Here is a 24,767-nt window from a genome sequence, read left to right on the forward strand (position 1 = left end):
ATGAAAAACCGCGCATCTCCAAATTCGCTTAAAACGAGGTAGCGTAAGTCGGGTATTACTGTAGCTGAAATTTTTGAGAATCTTTCAACGCATACACAGATACATTGAGCTGAAATCTTCAAGCTGAGGTCGGAGATGTTTCAGATAATTCTCGTATTTACTTCGCAAACGCCCGATTTTTTAATTGTAAAAACATCAACTCCAATCTAATTCATGTAATTTAATGAGTGAATATTTGAAATAGCCAAATTTATAGTTTATTGAGTCAAGTGTGTAAAGTAGTCGTTTTTCGACGATTTACATGAGTCGAAAAAAGGCCTTTACACACGAATTGCATATAATATTTTTTCTACTACCGAAAAGTTTAGCAAAATACAATTTAATGGTAATTTTCTTCAGCGTAAATTATGTTTCTTCACTTCTTAGTGCATAAAGTAAGTTTAATTTTTCGGTAGAATCAACTATAACGCCTTTATTGATTTCTTATAATAGAACAAATTAACAAAACAACAGACGAAATTAATGACTAATATTACTTATATTAAATGTGCACTTGGACATGCATAAATGCCATTTTAAAATAATTAGAGAGAAAAATAAAAATAGGAATGAGAGCGACTTGAACCTGGGACCTCATGCATGTGAGCCTAGTATTCTAGCCACTACGTTCCGGAGACCTTAATTTTCTTCACGCGCTATTGCTTAAAGTATGTTTCTCTATGCACTAGTGCGTAAAGTGAAGTTTTACGCTTTCGAAAGTGTAGTAGAACTGTACTAGATACACTGTAGTAGAAAAATTATTTTTTTTATTTCAGTTTATACTGCCCGATCAAAAGTAGACTATGCTCTCGCATTCAGCTTGGCCTCACCGTTTGTCGCCTTATACTCTCCAACGAATGACAACAAATTTAATCCATGCGCAATCTGAAGAATCAGGTAAATTTTTAATTATTAATAATTATCGTTTTATTATTATTTGAATGATATATTGAGGGCTGGGATAAAACTCGTCAAAAGTTTAAATCTTTTTCTGTTGTTTTGGTCTTGTTTGTTTCGAATAAACAGTTCATATTTTCGTTTTAATGCAACGTTGAGAAAGGGCAAGCTAGAAAAATCACATTAATTTTTCAAAAGATTTGACGAGCGCAAAAATTTCTATATCATGAAGTACACTATGCTTTTGTCTTGGCTGAAGAGACGGTCAGCAGGATACCATGGAAAAAAATCGGAGATTTCGTCGAAGGAGAGTATATATATATGAAAGAGGCTGAAGACGAAATATTTATATTTGCAAAAGTACGACTTAATTTGAGATATGTTTATAATTAATTATTAAATAAATATGTGCCTTAGGTCGTAATGATAATAGGGATCGCGGGAGCCTTCAGGTAGGCTGAAATGACGTTCCTATGAGAAGGAGACGTATTTTATAAACCCATCTTTTCTAAAATTACAATTCCAGAAAGCAAAACACATGTTATTCGCCAATTTGTGGCGACTGCTGGAAATATTGCTGTTTTCAATCCTGTTGACATCCTCAAAAAGTATACCATTGGAAAATTACTAGCAAAGATTGCTCAGTACCTGGTCTACAATAGACAAGAAGTTTAAGAGAATATTCACCCAGAAAATGGACTTACTTTGAATAATTGTGTCTTTAATGTTGTTTTCAATTTTAGTTAGTTAATTGACAGTTGAAATAATGAAAAAATTGTCAGATTTTACAGTAATAAATAAATATTTCTTTGAAACATAAAAAGTTATGTAAATTTTTTACCTAACTACTTTTCATAACTGATATATGAGATTATGAAAAATGTGACGTTTCCTAATGTCAAGGAGTGACTTTAAGTGTCACATTTGATAGCGGAATTAAATTTAATCTTTGTTTTTCTTCACTGTAGTCACTGTAGCTCGTTCGGGTGGTTGTTTGTTTAAGTAGCCTTCAGGAAGGAAGGAATTCACTTGGAGATCTTTCCTGATTTTATTGTTGGATTTGAATCACAGTGCGTCGGTAATTTTACTTTGGACTGAAACCTCTCTGTCATCTCAAGGTGAAATTTGGCTTTTGGCCCCCATAACCGAATCCTATTGGTCTACAGGGTGTTCTGGGACTTGATGCAAAAATTCGAAAGTGAGTAAATGACGTGACATAGGACAAAATTTTTCATACGATTTTCGTTTCTGAGTTATAGGCTTTTAAAGTTGCGAAATCAGAACTTATGTTTAAGTATATTGTCTAGATTGTACATTCGAACAATATGAATTTTTAATGGATGATTACGTATATCCATGTTTGATGGAATAAATGATTCTAAACTACCATTTGAAGGCTAGGGGCTCATGTCCAATGGTTAATAATCCGTAACTTTTACAAGGACAACCTGTACAATCTAAAAATAGCAAAAATGGATTTTACAATCGATTTTTTAACAAAAAGGTACTTTTTGTTAACCTCGATCAAATTTATGGTCTACGAGATATGTAGATTTATAGATCGTTGTAGATGCCAAGGAAATCGTTCGCCATAAAGAGAGATTCTGAAGAAAATTATCATAAATTGTCATTATTTGTTGAAATACTTACAGGAGGTATTAAGACACAATCAAACATTTCTAATTGAACTACATATCGTCGAACATCGTGTTACTTATCTCGAATGAAATAAAAACAAAGAAAAAAATTTAATAAATGTTCGATGTGGGCACCTTCAAATTGGTTCATGCACGATGGAGCCCCTCTCAACTTCCTATGTTAGTAACATTTTTCTTATTAGGAGTATTTGTTAGTGACGCTATAAGGCAGAATCTTGAAATGCTCTTCCAAGTTCAAAGAAATATCCTTCGTAGACTCCGCAAGGTGCTCACTCTGCTACTTTTTTGGGTCGGCACTGAATGATTAGCTCTTTACTCTGTACGATTCAGTAGACACTTGAAGAAGATACTCCCGCAATATTTGCCATTTTAGAAATAACGTCATCAACACTCTTGTCATCATTTTCTTGCATTTCCTTTTTTTGAATATTCACAATTATTTGTTATTCGCTAGCGTTAAAATGAAGCTTTTTAGTTCTTTTCTTGTGTGGAGTATAGCTAATGTCAACAACTTCATCAGCTGTATCCGTGTCAGACATGTTTAACACGTTGAATTCCGGTGCGGTCCATAGGCCCGCAACTGCACTTTCCTCACTGCCCACAGTTGTCCTATGGACCGCACGAAGTATTTTTTTTCGAACCTTCTCCGCGGCCCAAGGGACCATATTTAAATATGTCTTACAATTTGGTTGAACCGTCTTTGGTTCTTGAAACATTACCTTACACAAGATTTTTTTACTATAGCCTACACAATCTTTCCTTACCTTGTGACTTGGACCTTCTTTCTTCACTAGGCAATGGGTTTTTTTGATTTTGGCGTCTCTTAATCAGCAACAGCCGTAGTTTCTTTCGTCAGTAACTTCTTTGCTACCTATACTGATTTGAGGATTTGAGAATCAGTGATTGCTATATTCTTTTATAAATATTATGGGCATTTACCATTTCTGTACCAAATAATAGCTCAATAGCAATTTTCCTATGCCTCTTCAACGTCCTTCTCAAAGAAGTGTTGTAGCTTGGCATTTGATCAGACAGATCTATAAAAGATTTGTTTTTGTTATAGTCGACCATGGCTTAAGGCTTTACAACCATTTCTGATCGTCTGTCAATGCTTATTATCTCATCAGCATACTTTGTAGAAAGCACCATTTTAGTATTGTTATTACTTTGTCGTTTCCTTTGCTAGTAATTTCATTTCTTTAGCTTCTTTCGAACAATGTCTATGGGCAGTCCTAGTTTTTTGCAATGTCCCCATTGAATGTGTTTGGTTTACTTGCAGCTTTCTGTCTAACTCCAAACTTGTATAATACACACAAAAAACATTTTTTGCACTTTTTATTCGAAATAAATCTTATTTTTCCTTGTATCCACACCCCATATGGGCCCTAGGGAAAGTTTATCACGTGTTAAGAAAATTACGCAACATACAAATGTATATAATCTTCCTGTACTACTCCTAACGGCTTCTGCAGCGATACCGCGTTTCGCCTGGGATATTCACGTACTGATCACGCACTGATCATTGTTTCGCTTCATTATTTTTCTTCGATAAATAGACTTTAGCTGAATTTTGTATTGTTGAAACTTATCTTATATTATCTTTAATTCAAATCTGCTGTAACGTTGATTAGGTATATTTAATGCCCGTGAACGCTTACGAATAGACCGGGTGGAATTTCCACGGGCTGCCTCTTCCATTACGTGGATGTTTTATTACCTTGGTTATTTCCCCACGTCGCATGCGCCATTTTCCTGCGCGTCGTGAACTTGAGGGGGAAATTATATAAAATATTTGTAATTGGAATTTCTTGTTCATTCCATTCTCAATTTATAAAAGCAACTTTAGATATATATGTCATTATTAGTAAAATTTTTTGTTAGGAATTGAACCCGGACAGATTGCGACTATCACAGGAAGTCTTGCTTCTCTTCCCTGCAATCCCGAATTGGATCAGTACGATACTGATCATACTGATCTAGGAAGTGAAGTTGATGAAGAAGATACTAGAAAGGAATTATTAAGAGACGTAAGCAGATCTATTTTGTTTTATTTTTGGTGTACATGTTTAAACTGTAAGTTAGAATTAATCGTGTCTGCGTACGAATTAACTCGTAGTTGGCTTTCGCGAGATTTATGTTCCAGACTACCAACTACAAGATAACTCGTAACACCTTTTCAGAAAAAAAAACACATTTTTTATGCTTCTTGTGATAACCACGCACTAGAAATTGAGTTTTTAATAATATGATGTAATTAAATCAAATTGTCATTTTAAACGGAATTTCTGAACCTTGCCCTGGCAGTCAACGTGATAATATTTGAAATATTGAACTTTAGTAATTTTTTGAGAGGTCGGTTCCTCGTCTGTTTTCACCGTATCGCAGTAGAAATGATAACGAATATTTTCTTCAACTTGAAAATACAGTGGTCATACGAGGATATATTGAAACATTCTCAGCCTACTATAGAACCAAACAAAATTTCAATGTCAAAATATTTTATTACTCAACATATTCTCCACTTAATTGGATCCATTTATTACAGCGAACCTGCAACGTCTCTAGACCTTTCAAGAAAAAATGTTTCTTCTTGTTCTGCAAACCAAACCTACACAGCTTTAATTACCTCCTCGCTGGAAGAAAATTTACGATCTTTTAAACTTTTTTCAGTTGAGGAAAGAGATCATAGTCGGACGGTGCCTAATCTGGTGAATAAGAGGGGTGTTCTAGTAATTCAAACCCTAAATCACGAATTTTTTGCATGTCAACATGAGATTTGTGTGCAGGGGCGTTGTCTTGCAAAAACAAAACACCTTTGGATAGCTTTCCGCGTCTTTTCTCTTTAATTTTTTCCTGTAGAGTGGTCAGTATTGTCCTTAGAGAACCAGAGTATAGGCATTCCATCAATTGTTGCTTTGTTTCTGGATCGTAGAAATGTAGCCAAGTCTCATCCATAGAAACAATTAGGATTAAAAGTCTACATCGTTTTCACATCGAGCACAGATCGAACGCGATGCTTTTACCCTTGCACGCTTTTGGTCAACATTTGGGGATCCATTTTGCAGCAATTTTTTTCATGTCCAAATTGACGTGAACTATATGATGTACGTGTTCGTATGAAATATTAAGTGTTTCAGATAACCGTTTTAGTCCAATTCGACGGTATGATAATATCATGTCATGTACTGCATCGATATTTTCGGGGACTGACACAGAAACTGGCCTTCCCGATCGGTCATCATCTTCAATGGAAAATTTACCTCTTTTGAAGATTGCAGTCCACTTTTTCACGGTCGCATACGAAAGACATTGATCTCCAAGGATATTAAGCATATCTTCGTAAATCTGCTTACCTCTTAACCCTTTTAAATACAATTTCGGTAGACATCTTTTTTCTTTTAATTTATTGCGTAACTGTGGTTCACTTTTTTGACGTCAAACTTTGCACTGACACACATAAATTATTGTTCGTTGCTATGGATTATGCATGGAACTGGTCTAGGCTAACTAGATATCAATACATCCTCGTATATCTACTAGCCACGCTTTGTAAACACAGTTTTTTACAAAATTCAATTCAGATACATACATACAAATACATACAAATATGTATTGAAATTTTTATAGCAATGGCGACAGTTTTTTGACAACTACGATCCGGAAGGATTTGGAGAGATTCCTTGGTCGGATTTTTTGAATGCAATGTCCCAAACCGAATTCTGTCAAAAAGTTAGCGCGGGTAAAAGGGAAATATTCTTGGAGAAATTCAGAACGTCCAGTACGCACGCCATTACGTTTCAAGAATTCGTCAACGTGGTAAGTCACTTTTACTATCAAGTATAATGAAATTATAAAGTCTTTTACACCAATATTTTTTCGGTATCAAGTGTTGATAGTTAAATTTGACCTGTGGGTAATTCTCATAAAATCTTGAAACTACCATTCCAGCAGTTTTTATAATAAACCGACTTGGACGTTTTTTTTCTTCGAAAAAACATTATCAAGGCTAAAAATGTTGGTAATAACTTTGGGATTGTATTTGTGAGGTATAAAAAGTAAGTACTCTAAAAATCATTCCCTCACTATGTCCCAAGTTTTTAAAAAATTTGTTTGAAACTATGACTTATCTATTGTCTACAACAAACTCAAAATTTCTCTCAATTCAGGTCATTATATAATCATTCCCTCATAGTATCTTTTTGGCAACACTGTTTTTGACAGATCACGAGTGAATCGTGTCTTGTGTCATTGTCAAACTTATTCAGTTTGGTATATAATTTAATCATAAATCGACTTACGATCTAATAACTTGCAAATTATTAAATTTTACTATAAAAATTCAAGCTCGGTTAAAAGAGTGCATCGTGCACTTCTTCCAATTTATGGGCAGTTTGGTTGGCCTACTGAGGGAACTATTCGGCAGCTTGTGACTAAATTTCGAACCTAGTTTACACTATTGGACATTAAACCACTAATACGTAAACGTACAGTGAGGACCGAATAAAATGTTGTGGCTGTATCCGCCAGTGTTACTAATGACCGTGAAATGTCGCCGTTTGCAGCAAATGGGCATCTGATACTCTACTACTTGGAAAATTTTGCGGAAGAATTTGGGTGTAGAGCCTTATAAGATATGGCTGGAGCAAGAATTGAAACCACACGATCTTCCACAACGTCTAACATTTGGTGAATGGGTGCTGTCAAAGTTGGAGGGAGATCCACTTTTTCATCGAAAAATTGTCTTCAGCGACGAAGCTCATTTCTGATTGAATGGATACATCAACAAGCAAAATTGCTGCAACTGGAGTGAAGAACAGCCAGCAGCATTGTAAGAGCTACCAATGCATCCCGAAAAAGTCACTGTTTGGTGTGGATTATGGTCCGGTGGCATCATCGGTTCGTATTTCTCCAAAATGGAAGATTTAGACATGCCTGACATGTGTTTTCAACAATACGGTGCCACATGCCACACGGCACGCCAAACAATGGACAAGATGAGAGCCGCCTTCGGTGAACAGTTCATCTCACGTTTGGGGCCCGTCAATTGGCCTTTGGACTATTTCTTGTAGAGCCATGTTAAGGCTAATGTGTACAGGTATAAACCAGCCACGATTGATGCACTGGAAGCCAATATTGAAGCGTTGATTCGTGAAATACTGGCCGATATGTTGGAGAGAATGTGCCAAAAGTGGAGCTTGCGCATGGGCTATCTAAAGTGGAGCCGCGGGCAACATTTGCACGAAATCATATTCCAACATTAAATTATACTGATCGTTCTATATATTCCAATAAAAATTCCATCAATTTTTTGAGTTTTTTTTTTCAAAATCTCTGATTACTAGCATTAGTTTTTGGCAGTTTGTATTACTGCTACTTGTTCGGAATGGTGAATTATCATTTGTTAGGGTAATTGTTGGAAAAAGATTCAGTACAATAAAGAATTAAAAAGGTAATTACAATGTAACCTCGATATATCGAATTTTTTCTATTCCCCTTGAATTTGCCTATCTTTCCTTTTATTCTTACCTCTATATATCCAAAAAACGGCTTGAAGAAACTCTATATATAAATTTTTTCAATAAAAAAAACACAAAGTAAACAAACTATGTATGTAAAAAAAACTTTCATCTTCCGATTTGCCATTGACACTGGGGAATTACAGATTTGATACCGGGGAATTACAACACTGCACGCAGACTAGTACTGTGTCAATGTCAATTTTTTTAATACGAAGTAAGTTAAAAGTCTAAAAGTTAACATGTTACACGTGATTTTTATTTTTTGTGCGAAGGCAAAAAGAAAAACATTAACCTATGAAGAAAATATTAAAATGATAGTAGCTGTGAACACCGGTGGCAAGAAAAAATGTAACATTGCTAAAGAATCTGGTATACCAGCCACCACACTGTCCACAGTACTGAAAAATAAAAAAAAACACGAAAAGAAAGCATCTTCATCAAAGAGAATTGAAGGAGCTGAATTAAAAGACATCGAAGGTTGCGTTCTGCAGTGATTGATAAAAACCTATCGATAAGTGGATCAATTCTACAAGAAAAAGCCAGTCAATTTGCTCAACAACTTGGTAAAAGTGAAAGTTACTTCTATCCTAGTAATTTTAAGAAAAGGAATTGAAAAGGAAAAGGAATGGAATTGTTTTCAAAAAGATAACTGGTGAAAGTGCATGTGTCGACAATGAGGTCTGTACACAATGGAGAGAAAAACTACCTGAACTAACCAAGTGGTATAAAGCAGAGGATACATTTAATGCTGACGAGACTGGTCTTCATTACCAGTGATTACCCGACAAAACCTTTACCTTTAAACGGGATTCTTGCTATGGTGGAAAAAACAGTAAGCTTATAGTAACTGTGCTGCTAGGAGCAAATTAAACCGGAAGTGTGAAATGTGAGCCCTTAATGTTTCAAAGGGGTTCGAAGTTTTCCTATCTTGGATGAAATCTGAACTATTTGGTCAATGGATAGCTGAACTGAAAAAAGAAAATTCTAATGTTTATCGACAATAGCACAGTGCATGAAAATATCCCAAAGCTCAAAAACATAAAAATTGAATTTCTACCTCCAAATACGACATCGAAGCTACAACCCTTGGATCAAGGAGTAATAGAAAATTTATAACCCAACAAAAATCAATGTCCTTGACGCCATGTAGATGGCTTCAAAGGTTTGGAACAAAAGCTGAAAAGACAATTGAGAACTGTTTCAAAAAAAGCGGGCTTGAACAGCAGAAACAAAATGATGAAGAGAACTGTCCTAACATTAGTGATACACCAGATCCAATTGAAACTCCCGATCGATGGAACGAGGACACTGAACTTTGACAGACTTTCATTAGAGGAATTTGTTAATTTCGATGAAGAACTGGTTGTATGCGGTATACTCAGCGATGTAGACATTGTCATATCCGTTTCGCAAGGGGCAGAAGAAGATGATGACGAGGAAGAATATAGCAATGTCGAGGATGTATCGGAGCAAAATCACACACTAAGTGTGCAACATTTTGAATTAATCCTATCGGTTTAAGTGGGTGAACAAATTTATTCCAAAGATTCTGCTATATACTAATGATCCCTGATGATTCTAGCTAATAATAAATTTTTTTTTATAAGAACAATATCTTCGACTAATTTAATGAGTTCTGGAGTAGTCTCCGTCATAGTCTCGTCCCCAGCGCAACAACGTGAAACAATTTTTAATTGTTGAAAATTATAGACAAAAATCATCGTAAACAGCCTGGTTTCTTTTTTTGATTTGTGTTGTGTGTTTTGATCCTTCTGTAGTCAAACATTTTATTACAAAACTCATTTTGACACATTAAGACAACTTGACTGTGTGCTCGTTCGAGCTCTACTATATTAAAATGGATTCAAGCAGCGAGTTGAAACTTTGTCCAAAATTTGTCGAGCGAGACTTGTCACTGACGCGTGCATAAAGATTTCTGCGAACGCACTTTGCTATATGAGGCCAAGAACTCATGGAATCCACTACGTACCGAAACCTATCACTTGAGGCATAAAGTCTTGTGTGTCTGATATATGAATGTTAAGTGATTTCGAAATCATTATTTCCACGTCGTCTACTCACTCCCGAATTTTTTGCATCAAGCTCCGTACCACTTTGCAAATTGGACAGTCGAATATACGAGGGGGTACCCAAAAGTAACCGGAATAGCATTGCCATGGGTGGTAGTACTGATTTCTGCCGCTAGGGCCTGCGTATTATAACTCATCGCCAGTTCAGTGCCTCGCGGGCCGTTGACCTGCCACGTTCTTTTCGTCACTAGTGACCGTTTTGGCTAGTGCTGTTTTACTGCTGCTTCGTTTTTTTATGATGGGCAAATTTAAATGAACAACGTGCCGTTGTGAAATTTTGTTTTCTACTCTGTAAAAACGCTGCTGAAACTATTTTAATGTTGAACTCAAGTGTATGCGTGGTTTTCTCGATTTAAAAATGGCGTCATGTCGATTGATGACAAACCTCGCTCTGGACGTCCATCAACTGCCCGAATCGATGAAAATGTTGAAAGAATTCGAGAGCTTGTGCTTGAGCTCGGTTCAGCACACAGGTGACTGGTTCTTATTCTTGTTTCCACACATGAAAAGGGGCATGAAAGGACGACGATTTGAAAACATAGAAGACATCAAGAAAAGAATGAGACAGGAGCTTGCAGCCATCTCTAAAGATGAGTTCAAACAATGTTTTGAACAGTGGAAGCACTGCTGGGACAAATGTATTACTTGTAATGGAGAGTATTTTGAAGGGGATAAGGTTGTTTTGTAAATATTTGTAAATATATAGCATTTAAAAATCAATTCCGGCTATTTTTGGGTACCCCCTCGTATAAGGCTTTATTGGAGACTTATCCAAGTCTAGTTGACCAAAAGACAATGCTAAACTGAATGGTTTCCAACTCTTACAACATCCAGTATTTAATCCGAACCTACTAGCTACATAAATTCCCATCAAGCTGAAAATCAGTAAAATTGTTTAAAATACAATTTATAATAAAATCTTTCCGTATATAGAAAAAAAATTATTCAAGGTCAAATGTCAAAAAATGGGTTTTTCGCGATTATCAGCAAAACGATAAGTTTTATTATGAAAATATCTTAAACAAAAATTGTAGACCATCAAATTATCTACAAAAAGTTGTGAAAGTTATACTGTTTCAGAGTTACTATCGTATTTAATGATTGCACGAGAAATACCAAAGCTGCATACCAACATCGTCGAACCACCAGTCAACAGAAATTTCTTACAAATACTTACAACAAGTCTCGGTTCATTTCAATGTTGTAAGAAAAGTTTACTGCTGAAAATATATTGGTGAAACCATTGAATACAACTTTTTGAATCATTATATCTCAGAAACAGTGGCTTGTAGGAAAAAAGTATTCATACGTTTTTGTAGTTGATTTTATGATCTAAGTGCTTGTTGAACGTCACAGAATACGATAAGCGGAAATTTCGATTATTCAAGATTTATTTTCGTATGATTATTTAATGAACAAAGTAAATATTAGAAACTGACATTATTTATGAGACACCCTCAAAATTTCGGAGTATTTTCTTGTTATAACAAAGCGGATTACGTGTTTTTATCAGCTGCATCGAACACCTTTCGGTGGAATATTTGGGGTCGTTATTACGGGCAGTCTAAGACAAAGTACCTAAATGAATAAAAATTATGCGTACTTCCGTCGGAAGTGGAATTACTATGCTGTTTGTTTCTCGAGTATTATTTCTACTGTATGTAGATATTTCAATTCAACAATTGTTCCTGACCGAACAGCCTCTCAATTTTCTTTTTTAAACGAAATCACCATTGTGTTCGGAAATAGCGAATGGACTTTTGTTTGGTTCTAGAGATTCGGCGATACCTCATCGCGTACTTGTATTGTTTAATATCATAAATGGACGTTGATTGAATGTTTTTTTTTTTTTAATTTATTAATGATGTACATCGATAGTTTTCGCATGACTGTATACCAGTAGCGACTCTTGTACGAGGATATATTGAAAAATTCTTAGCCTACTATAGAACCAAACAAAATTTCAATATCAAAATATTTTATTACTCAACATATTCTCCTCTTAATTGGATGCATTTATTACAGCGAACCTTGCAACGTCTCTAGACCTTTCAAAAAAATGTTTCTTCTTGCTCTGCAAACCACACCTCCACAGCTTTTATTACCTCCTCGTTAGAAGAAAATTTACGACCTTTTAAACTTTCCTTCAGTTGAGGAAAAAGATGATAGTCGGACGGAGCCAAATCTGGTGAATAAGGGGGGTGTTCTACTAATTCAAACCCTATCACGAATTTTTTGCATGGTAACATGAGATTTGTGGGCAGGGGCATTGTCCTGCAAAAACAAAACACTTTTGGATAGCTTTCCGCATCTTTTCACTTCAATTTTTTCCCGTAGAGTGGTCAGTAATGTCAAATATTAATCTCCAGTTATTGTTCTATCCTTATCCAACAAAACAGTCATGATTACTCCATGGCGACCCCAAAAACTGAAGCAAGAGCTTTTCACTCAGATTTTTGGACACGAATCTTCTTAGGTCTTGGAAAACCAGAGTGTCGCCATTCCATCGATTGTTGCTTTGTTTCTGGATCGTAGAAATGTACCAAAGTACCAATTCGGTTTAAGAAGTCTACATCGTTTTCAAATCGAGCACAGATCGAACGCGATGCTTCTACCCTTGCATGCTTAATAGATAAACAGAGAAATTGCAAAGAAACAACCGCGTTCGAAGAAAAATTATATGATTATCCATCATGACAACGCACCTTCTCTTACTCCGGTGATAGTTATGACTTTAATTCACGAATTGTACTTAGAACTGGTTAACTACCCACCTTATTCACCAAATATGTCCCAAAAAGAATTCGCAGGCCACTTGTCATCCGTCAGGATTTTCGGGACTCCCCTTGCCCAAACCTTCACACATCCTAAGCGTTCTTTCACAATGTTGTAAATGTAGGACTTGCTGATATCAAGGATCATCTGGATGAGGTTCCGAGCCGTCACTCCTCGATGTTTCTTCCACTTTCAAAATGACTTCGTCCGAAAACGATGACCGACCAGAATGTTGATCGTCATGGACGTCCTTCTTTGAAATCGCTGCACCATTTGTGTGGTGCAATTTACAATTTTCATGCCTAGTTGATCTTCCACAACTTGAACAGCATTGTCCACAAAACACAACCTTGTTCTACCCCCTTTTCTAAACACACCGGTTCTGATGTTGTTTGTCCATATCTAACATTCCAATAAAGATTTATATATAGTCTATGAATAGTCCATGAAACAGACATCTTTCCTCATGTCACGACATTTCTGGAAAAGTATTAATAAGCTGTCTTGTGCTACCCCCGTTCCTATACCTACGCAAAATCCAAATTGGGTATCGCTTTTTGTTTACAAACGTCTAATATAATAGATATAATCCTAATGAACTAACAGGTGAAATAATAAAAGACGCTCGAATAATTGCAATGAGTTAATCATGTAAGACTGGTTTAAGTGGTATATGATGTGATGAATAAGACTGGTCTTGGTGTTGCATTTTTTGCAAGACTAGTTAAAGGCTTGCAAGACCGAGACCACGCATGCAAGTCCAAAACCTCGCATGCAAGACCAAGACCACGCATGCATGTCCAAAACCTCGCATGCAAGACCAACACCTCGCATACAACTCCAAAACCATGCATGCAAGTCCAAAACCTCGCTTGCAAGACCAACACTACACATGTAAGTCCAAGTCTAAGCCGGTCTACGTCTTGGTCTTGCATTTGCTCATCTATTGGTATATGTAAACATATTCTTGTCGTATTGCTCTATTGTAACCGGTAAGATGTTTTTTAACAGTTTATTCTCTATCAGTGGTTTTTATTTTTACACAAATGATTTGAAAAGCTTGCAAATGATCACTTGCAGTGATAAAAAGTGCTTATGGAATAAATAAATTTATGGATTGAGTAATTCATAATCACCAGAAAGAATAATTGTTAAAAATACTTACGTGATGGTAGAAAATCGTCCTTAATAAAAAGGAGTGTACAGACTCTCATCCTGGCAGTTATACTTTTTCCGATTTTCAACGCTATATGGGTGATTCCGTTCTAACTGTGATTTTTTGTATTCAAAATTTCAAGATTTTAAAATTTAACTTTTCTAACTTTTTTATGCATATTATTCATCTATTTTACTGTAAAAATAAAACTCTAAGAGGAATTTACTACAACTTCAAAGTATCACGAGCAAGACACAAATGTCGGATTTTGAGTTCCACGGTACTGACTCATTTATCCACGGTACTGACATGGTAACTTAAGATATTAAACAACAAGTGCATCAATTTTCCTCAGTTTGATCATAAACATTAGAATTTATAAGGTAATTAGTTTAAATCATTTGTTACGACAAAAAAAATTAATAATTTATCGGTAAATTCTAGGAATGGACATGACACGATACTGACATGGTAACTTAAGATATTAAACAACAAGTGCATCAATTTTCCTCAGTTTGATCATAAACATTAGAATTTATAAGGTAATTAGTTTAAATCATTTGTTACGACAAAAAAAATTAATAATTTATCGGTAAATTCTAGGAATGGACATGACACGGTACTGACATTCAAGTGATGTAGTATAAGTTTTCTTTAAGTGGCAAGTTATATTGTATAAAAATAATGTTTAAATATCTTAAGAATTATTCAATTAACACAAAATTTTTATTAATTGATTATTAATTAATGACTAGTACAAAAAAACAATACAGGACATTGAATATCACAGTTAGAACGGAATCACCCATATGTCTCTCAATCATTTCTTTCTCACCAAATGTTTATAACATAACAACACAATTAACTTTTTTTCTTTGCTAGGAATTCCATACCCAAAAAAAGTTTTTTAAAACAATTTTTCAATTTTTAGGAACTAACTTTAAATAATACACAATCAAGGAAAAAAAATATGATTATTTCTACATAAATATTTGTATACTTGCAATCAGTTGTTATCGGTTCGTTCTACCTACACTGATATTAAATTTCGCCACCAGATAGCATATCCGAATGCTAGAGATCCCAATAAACGAACTGCACAGAATAGTTCATCGATTACCTTCACGGTTAAATCTGCTTATAGTACGCTACTGATCAAACAATATCCTTTTGTTAATAATTGAATCCTGGCAAAGTACTCGGCCGGAAATATTTCCTTATTTCTCATACCTAACGTACGTATAAGAGGAAAAAGGTTATTAAATTACCAGCACACGTCTTTCGTCGTCGATACCTCACTATACTTTTAAAAGTCTGTTATATTGAAAGTGATGCTATCATATTTGAATGTACCGGACGATTTTTGTTTTAGATGACTAATCAACTTCCTTTCTTAGAATGTCTGAAGTTTACGATATGCCACGTCATATTTTATTGTCAACTTAATTTAAATTGTACGAGGGTTCTATCAACAGAAAGGTTTTCATATTATTTACAATTATAAACGATTTTTTTATGGGCGCTAGTCTTAGGTCGAGGAGAAATACCCAACAAAATAATATACAGAACGAAAAACTAAATTAAGTCGCCCGTGACGAATCTCTAGAAGCTGCGTAGCTCCTCCGAATTTCTCCTTGATTCAAAACGAATCACCTGGGTTCATGTAAGTATGTTTTACCGATAACGTGTACCAGGTATATCGAAGTTAATTGAATGCTACAAACAACGTTATAAAAGGTAGGTGACTTGGAATTCCGAAAAAAAGGTTATTTGGAATTCCTTGGGTCAGGTATCGATCAGTCAGGGGTCGAACTTTTATTGTTTTATTGAGGAAGATGTTCGGGAAAATTGCTAATTGCATAACTATATGCAGATTGATGAATCTTACGTCACAAATTAAATTTTTATAAACTCAACCATGATATTTGACATTTGACAACCAACTAATATGTCGATCCATCCTATATGTGGATCGACACCTCAGGCAAAGAGTGCATCCTTCTATCTTTGTGAGAAACGATTACCTCTACGTGCGCGAGAACTTTCTTCACTTCGGTGTCCCTTTGTAGTGACATTTCAAGTTAAATGCTTTTTTTGTTGGTCTTTTGTGAAAGTGACACTTTACTGCTGAAATGCGAGTATTTTTGCAACAAGATGAAACTGCAAATGTGTTTGCGAAGCAGTTGTTAGACATTGGAAATAATAAAGTCGCAGTGGACACCTCGTCAGAATTCATCACATTACACACAGATTTCTGTCACATCACAGACTCAAAAGAGGAGCTTATTCGGCGGGTTTTACTAGATATAGCTCAACAGTTCAATAACCGTAATTGGTTGGGAAAACGAACAAAAAATAAAATTGACAGTCGACACCGTTACGAACCAGGATGACGTAGTTAACTATCACTAGAATTGCCTCATCAACATCGACTGTGCATTGGAACAAGACTGGCTGTGAAAAAAGTGATGAATAATGTTTTAATCCCGCGTATACAGATGATTCCAATGGAATTTAAACGTTTACAATTTCCGGTATGTCTGACCATTGCGATGACCATAAATAAATCGCAAGGCCAGTCATTAGAAGTTTGCGAAATGAACTTCCCTGTTTCGCGTGTGGACAATTATACGTCATCTTTGCATAATAAAACAAAACAAAAAATATAGTTTATCAGAAAGGTTCAAATTGATTAACAGACTGTATCATAACTGTATGTGACTGTTAATATCAAATTGAAACCTTATAAATAGCCAGTATTTCAGGAAAACTGTTTTGAAAGTAAACAACATTGTCTAAATTGTCGAAAATAATAATAAAATTTTATTCATAACGAGTATTTTTTTATTTGTTTTAATGAACAAAGGATTCCTTTTGTTTGTTTCAAGTTGTATTTTATACAAAAGTTTAGATCTTTTATTTATCGATTGAGGCAGTACGAAGTGTGCCGGGTCAGCTAGTTGTTGCTTATTTTCCAACATAGTCTCAATTTTTTTCCGACACACTTTTGAAGACGGTATTCCAGCTTATTTTCGTTATTTCCACCGGTACCGATCCATCCGCAGAATTATAAAAAATCTTCGAACGTATAAAAATGAGAAAGAAAATGTTTTAGATTTCTCTAGGACAAAAACCAGGTCCTGGAGCTGAAACTATTATGCAGAGCGGAGTCGAAGTAGGATCTTGAGTGTTTCTCCAAATAAAAAATTGAAAATAATAATTCGTTGTTAACAATTTCTGTTGTTGTGTCATTTGGCTCCCAGTTGGATGCCTCGACTGGAACCCATTGTCGAAGCTCTTACACCGAAAATAATACACAGAAATTCCCTTATTTGGTTAACTTCTACTTTATTTCCTAATTTTCCGGTAGTAAAATGTGGTTAGAACCTTCCTCGGGTTTGAAGTCTTCTACCAATTCGTTGAGGAATCGTGTGGCCTCTGCTCAGATCCAAATTTCTTCAAAAGCCCTTGTGTTTAACGTACGACGTGGGGTCAAATGTTGACGTGAAGAAGCATCACTCCCTACATCATTCCTCCCTCCAGAGCATTTGGATTATTTGCCGAAGTTTGGTCTAATATTTAACGAACATCTTTCTGAGTTTATTGTCGTCCCAGGCTGCATGAAATTGATGAGGAGTACCCCCTTCCGATCACAAAACACAGTCGTCATAATCTTCAAAAAATTGTTCACCTTCAGTCTCTGAAGGCGAGAACGTGGTTATCGAAGCGCGCATCAAACAGTGTATTTGTGATTGTTGGTGTAGTGGTTATGAAAACAGTGTGTTCAGTATGAATATTAACAACGATTCCAACTTAGTGAAGTACGTTTATGTTATGAGGTTGCATTTACGTGCATCCTAATGTTAAATGTCACTTACAAGGAATGTCAACTGTGCGATTTTTTACATCCAACTAATCGGGTTGTAGAAAAATATTATTATAGTTAAATCATCGGGTAAATAGATTATTTACCCGTAAAAATCGACCTTATAGACGCTGGTGCATGGGCGTACGGTATAATTCGAAAGTAGAAAAGTGCAGACAGTTTATCCAGGTGTTTGAGTAACCAGAAGATATTTGATATTGCCCGGTGCTTTGTTAGAAACCATCTGTCCTAAAGGACGCGTGCCTTGTTTCATCTTACGTTTACACCCCCGCCCCGAGAGACGTGAACCATATTGCGGAACAGATAACAGTAACAGAAGGTGTTTGAAATTTATATACCTGCTTGTATTCAATTTTTATACCCTCGAAAATCAGCTAAGAAAAATTAAACTTTAAAAATTAATCCATGATAAAAAGCACAACAAAGTAATAAATTTTCGAGCCCACTGATGTTTTAATAAAGAAATACGAGGATGGTCCCAGAAGTACCTGGTTCAATAAAGAAAACACAAAAATTTTGAAAAAAAATATATTTATTTTTCATTTATCATAATCTTTTATCTCCGTACACTTTTCCCAGCGTTGTTCAAAAGTTATACTTTTTATAATAAGAATCATCAAGCTCCTCAAAATAACCAATAATCGCCGATATCACCTCTAAATTGTTGGAAAATCTTTGACTAAAGAGCCATTTTTTCAAGGGAACAGAAAATAATCAGGAGCTAAATCTGGCGAATAGAGTGCACAAACTAACGATTCAAGCTTTGATTCATCAATTTTGGCCATTGCAATAATGGATGTGTGCCAAATACGACGGTTTTTGATGTTTTGTAGTTTGTTGCTAATAATTGTAACCTGCACTTATACTTTCTGATGGTGTTGTCTTACACCAGTGGTCGCTATCAATTATTTTCTTGAATTTTAGAGAGTATGTTGTAGCCGCCATTCTGATGCAGTTGTCCAAATATTCATCAGTCAGTCTGTTTCTATATTTGTTTTTTATGAATTTCATACTCGAAAAAGATGTTTCACACAAGTATGTAGAACTGAACATAGCTTTCAATCACAATGCAACTTGAACCACAATTGGATTCTATTCTTTGGGGATTAGAGACCAGACATTGTCACGGGTAGAGAGGGATTTTAGATACAGGCCATTCTGAAAATCAACAACTTCTATTTCAACGGCAGCCTGATCTCCACCACAATGCTTTACAAGACAAGCTGGAAAATCTTCTGCATCGATCTCCACAAAGGGAGAGTTGACGAACAGTGCCTCAATCAATAAGCTTTTAAAAACTTGGAATCGTTGATAAAATTGTTGCCTTAAGTCTGAAAGAATTTCCACGTATTCTCGGTTATTGCTGGTGTGTTATAGAGGATTTTGTTTGGCAACGATCTGCTGCAGACTGCTTGTATTCAAACTGGTTTATATTCTTTTCCCACAACTCGAGCTTTGTTGAAAATTATGTTACATCTGAAATCATTCCACCCATGTTCTTATCTTTGGCTTGAAGTTTAAGCAATTCAACTTTTCAGTTATATCAGTACGAAAGGAAAAATCTTGTAGCCATGTTGGATCTTCCAGTTCGGTGAGATGTTCACCCCGATCTTTCAAGAATTTCACCAGTGCAGGTAGCAATTCTTTTAAACTCTACTAAGCCAACGAACTTCTTTATGAAGCAACTGACCATCATACTGGCATTCTAATTCTCTGAATAGTCGTCTTTGAAGTGCATGATCTCTTATTTTATTTACTATATTGACAACTGTTTTCATGACATTGTTCATACTTAAGAACTTTCTACATAGTGACTGCTGGTGTATGATGCAATGGTAACAATGGTAAGACCAAAATGTTGGTATTTCACTGTCTTTACCCCTATCATTGCATGGGCTCCATCCGTAGCTAGGGCCACCAACTTCTTCACAGGAATGTTTTCAGATTTAATGAGCTTTGTAAATGCTAGAAATATATCATTTCCAGTTGTATGCCCAGTAAGCGCCACAACCTTTACCAGATCTTCAAATACCATTCTTAAAAAAATAGCCTGAGCTGTATCAACTATATCAGTTGATTCGTCAAGTTGTAAGGAACAATAACTACAACGATCAAAATCAGTTTTAAGTTGTGAAACTAAATCAGAACTCATAGCTTCAACTCTTCGCATCACTGTATTAGCAGAAAGTTGAACAGATTTAATAGTAGACATGATCTCAGCTTTGTTATTAAATAATGTATCTGCAGCTTCTAAAAATGCTTTTTTAATCAATTCACCATCTTATTCACCATTGGTCTTGTTAAGTGTTTTAAGAAAAGTTGACTGTTGTGCATTTAGTTGATATTTTAACTGCATCCACTTCTCTGTTCTCAGAGATGAATTCGGCGGATAATCTTTTTCAATTCCACTGTGAACTGACTTGAAATGACGCTCAACATTTCCTTTCTCTTTCCAACAGACACACTCACATTACAAAGTAAACACACACATTTATCTTTAACTTGAGTAAAAAAGTAATCGATTTCCCACTCTGCATGATAGTGAAAGATTTTCGGCTTTTTGCTTGAACTATTCATAGTAATAAACAAGGAAAGAGCTTAAGCGTGTACATGTGAATTAAACACATACGGCACTGACATAACCTCACTCTGGCTACACGCGTGACGATAACAGTCTGCGAAACAACAACGAGTGTAACTCCGAAAATGACTAATCGGATGCAGTCCTTCCAGACATTTAGTATTGTCAACCCGCTGAGCGGGTGAATTTGTTTCTACCGATTAAATTATTTTATTTGAGTATACATTTTTTTTTTGTCAAAGAATCATCATCATCAGCCCCGTGTAGTTTAATCTCACCTTCATCAACCAGAAAGGTGGCAGAAAACCTTTGAAAGCTATGTCCGGTGTACAGATTTGAATTCAGTTACTTCAAGTAGTTTTCCCTTTATCTTGAATACGGATGGCGTTAAGAAAATTTTTTACTAAGCAAACCCCAAATATTTCTCAGTTTTATATCTACCCTAGAGACGGAATCACCTTGAAACAGCCTGTGGATTATTACATGGTCGTCGTAGAGAAAAATAATTATACATTTTGATACGTGACTGGTAAATAATTTATTTAAAACTGAATTATTTTTTAATAAACCATTTGTAGATAAACAAAATATAAAACGCCAGATTTAAATTGATAATTAATTTTTTATTTCACGAACTAAAAGAAAAGCGTCGATTTTGATACACCCTGTAAAATTAACTCGGTAGTTGTATATATATATATATATTGAATTCTGAGGTAGCAGCTGAAAAAATGTGTCCAGTAAGCGAAGGCAAAACTAAATTCATTCCCAAATCTCAAAATCCCTTTTATATAATTCCTTTCCCATGTAGGTATGTATATATTCGGACAATAAGCTACGGATCTTTCAAGTTAACCACACAATACGTCAAGGTACCTAATTATATGTAAAAGATGGGACGAGTGTCAGTCGACAAAATGAGTTAAGACATTAATTCGAAAACTTCTGGGGTCGGTTAATTTCGATTTCTTTAACGCCGACGATAGTGTAGGTGGTCTGTTTGTATAGTTACATTCGACTCGGTTGAACGCAGTTTTTTTTTTCGAATTTTTTTTTAATACATTTTTACGAGGATCGTATTTTAAAATACAGAATTCAGCCTTTTACACTTAGAAAATATTTATATACAGGTAAATAGGTATGTAATTTTAGGTCTTATTATATGTATTTAAACTGATTTTTAATGGAGTTCTTCATTTCATTTTTTTCTTTTTTTGGATCAATTTCTAAAAAACGCCAAGAGGAATTGGAAGGTAAAAATGATAGGAAATGGTCACAATCGAATAAGAACTAGGAAAATATACCTGGAAAATTGAATTAAAAATTCGATCAAAAAAGGCCTATTCGTGCAACGAAAAAGGAAAGAAAAATATAAATTTGATAGTAAACGCACCGGACCTAACCTAACCTAACTTAACGTACCCTAACCTAAGCAAAAATGGCGGATATTTCTGCTCCTATTTAACTGCGCACGAAATGAAAATAAAGACGATAAACTTGATTTAGAACTTAATTGGTGTTTTGTTTTTGCAGGACAACGTCCCTGCACACAAATCTCATGTTGCCATGTTGGTTCTATAGTAGGCTAAGAATTTTTCAATATAAACTCGTATTACTTCTCTAACTAAGTTTGTTGTTCGCGGTAAAATATGTAAATTAAACTCTAAATATAAAAGCTCTAAATAATTTTGTCTTGTTTTGGAATTGAGGGAAACTTATGAGCAGTGGACTGAATGGATATCGTAGGATGCGTCACACCTTGATTTGCAATTTTGTAGAGTGTAGTCTGAGAAGAATTTGCCATCTCTTTTTAACTGTTAGGATCTCTCTATGCTAGGCTCTAGTAGGACGTTTACCGAATCTGCAAATTGACGGCTGATTTTGAAGCCACGGTTGCTATATACTTTATTGTTCATAAATCTGTTATTAAGGAAGAATTTGACCTTTAATACTGTGAACTGGTAACCCTACTAACCTGATGATTATAGAAAACATTTAGAATTATGTAAAATATCGGATTCACGTTTATTTTTTCTCAGTATTCGATTTAGTAACCAGTTTTATTTATGAATTTCAAGGGATTATTTTTTGTGTATTTTTGTTGTTTATCTGTACTTTTAAATGATTAACTGATTTTGAAAATCAAATATTGTGATGTGGACTTGGACAAATTGTTTAATATTCAGTTCGCAGTAGGGCGTCTCTCTTTTTGTAAAAATAAGAATTTGATACCGACATTTTAATTTATCTAGATACAGAGAGCAAATAAAAAACAAAAATAACTAAATAAAGATATAACTTTCCAGTAAATAATTGCGTAATGCGGGAAAAGATGATATCGATTTGATTTCAATAGTCAAGTTGTTGCATTGTAAAATATTTAGCCCTTAACTAATTCTGAACGTAGGTAGGTAAAGGTCGTGCATTCCGAAGTGGATAGCCGTGCAACGACTTTACTGAAATTGGAGAAGCGTGCATACGAATTTGGGAAACTGATTCAAAGATAAATAATGAAGGGAAAATCAGAATGTTTAATCGTTCAAAGAAGTCCAGGTAGTGAGCCCTGCTGTTTAGTCCAAGTAAATATCTAACAGCTCTCTTTTGTAGTAGACTCGTTCAAATTGAGACGCACCATACGTGGGCATATCGAAGAGGCGACTCAATAAGGGCATAATAAAATGTTAAGGAGATGGATAAGTTCAGTTCTTTGGAAACTGATCTCAGCGCAAAACAGGAGGAACTTAATTTTTCAGATAAGGCGGCAGTATGTAGTTCCCATTTCAAAGAATTGTTTACAAAAAGTCCTAAGAATTTCGCATCATGATTTAAGGGTAATTAGGTCACTGGATATGGTCCTATGAAATGCCATGAGATCAGGGTTGCTCCAAGAGAAACTAGTGTCGATTTCAAATGACATATTTATAATAGGTAGAAGAAACAACATAGGGCATAGTACTTGAGGCACTCCACATTCTATTGGCTTGCAAGAAAACATCGTTGTATCAATTTTCACAAGATGACTTCTGTTGGTAAGGTATGACTTCAAACATACGAGAGGTGTTCCCCTGAAATACTTCAATTTGTTCGTATTATGAATAACACAACCGAAAGCCTTAGAAAAATCTTAAAAAGTTGGACCTTCGAAATTAAAGTGCTTGGGCAAATATTTTTATGGCCAAACTAAGTTGTGAGAAACTCGGATAGATTTTCTAAAAATTTCTATAATCTACATATAATTCCAATATCAAAAATTCTATTACAGTCGAATCTCGATATAGCGAATTCATTGATAAATCGAAGTTTTTCTATTCTCCTTCAATCTGTCTATCTTTCCCATGTTATTTTTAACTCTACATATCGTGTATACATTGGAGTGAAAAACTTTTTGAACTAACAAAAGGATACAATCCTAAAGATATATTTAGCGCTGACGAAACTGGACTTTATTATCAGTGCTTATCGGACAAAACCTTAGCATTCAAAGGGGACGTGTGTCATGGTGGAAAAAACAGCAAGCAGAGAGTTACAGTACTTCTTGCAGCAAACCAAACCGGCACTGTGAAACTTAGGCCATTAATGATTGAAAAAGCAAAAAACCCTCGATGTTTCAAAGGGTTTGAAAGGCCTACCAATGGACTACACATCAAACCAAAGATCTTGGATGAAATCTGACATTTTTGGCAAATGGTTAACGGACCTAGACAAAAAAAGAAAATTCTCATGTTTATAGACAATTGTACAGCACATGGGGATCTTCCCAAACTCAAAAACATAAATATTGAGTTCCTACCTCCGAACACCACATCCAAACTACAGCCTCTTGATCAAGGTATAATAAAAAACTTTAAATTCCTTTACAGAAAAGAAGTGGTGCGCCAGTTTCTCCACGATAAAATTCCGACAAAAATGAAATTGCTTGATGCTATGTGAATGACTTCGAAGGCGTGGACAAATGTGACAGAAAAAACCATTGAGAATTGTTTCAAGAAATGCGGGTTAAAACGGAAATAATAAGATCGTGAATTGAAGGAACAGTTGAAGAGGACGGTATTGCTGTTGATGCACCACTTAATGTAGATGAAACTCCTGCACGATGTAACGAAATTACAAAGAGCTCAAACATTGAAAAGTTCACTTTCAAGGAATTTGTAAGTTTTGACGATGAT

The 24,767-nt window shown here is 35.2% G+C and overlaps 1 protein-coding gene across 1 annotated transcript in view; it reads left to right on the forward strand.

Moving 5' to 3' along the window:
* Window positions 1-24,767, forward strand: part of LOC130894364 (protein rhomboid-like) — a 108,305-nt gene that overhangs the window by 1,877 nt on the left and 81,661 nt on the right. Inside the window, exons 2-4 of the mRNA XM_057801132.1 lie at window positions 816-936; window positions 4,476-4,621; window positions 6,222-6,410. Coding sequence (XP_057657115.1) covers window positions 843-936; window positions 4,476-4,621; window positions 6,222-6,410 — 429 coding nt within the window. The 5' untranslated portion in view covers window positions 816-842. The remainder of the gene's footprint in view (window positions 1-815; window positions 937-4,475; window positions 4,622-6,221; window positions 6,411-24,767) is intronic.

This window comes from Diorhabda carinulata, chromosome 5 (assembly GCF_026250575.1).
Source record: "Diorhabda carinulata isolate Delta chromosome 5, icDioCari1.1, whole genome shotgun sequence".
In the NCBI taxonomy this organism is placed as follows: domain Eukaryota; kingdom Metazoa; phylum Arthropoda; class Insecta; order Coleoptera; family Chrysomelidae; genus Diorhabda; species Diorhabda carinulata.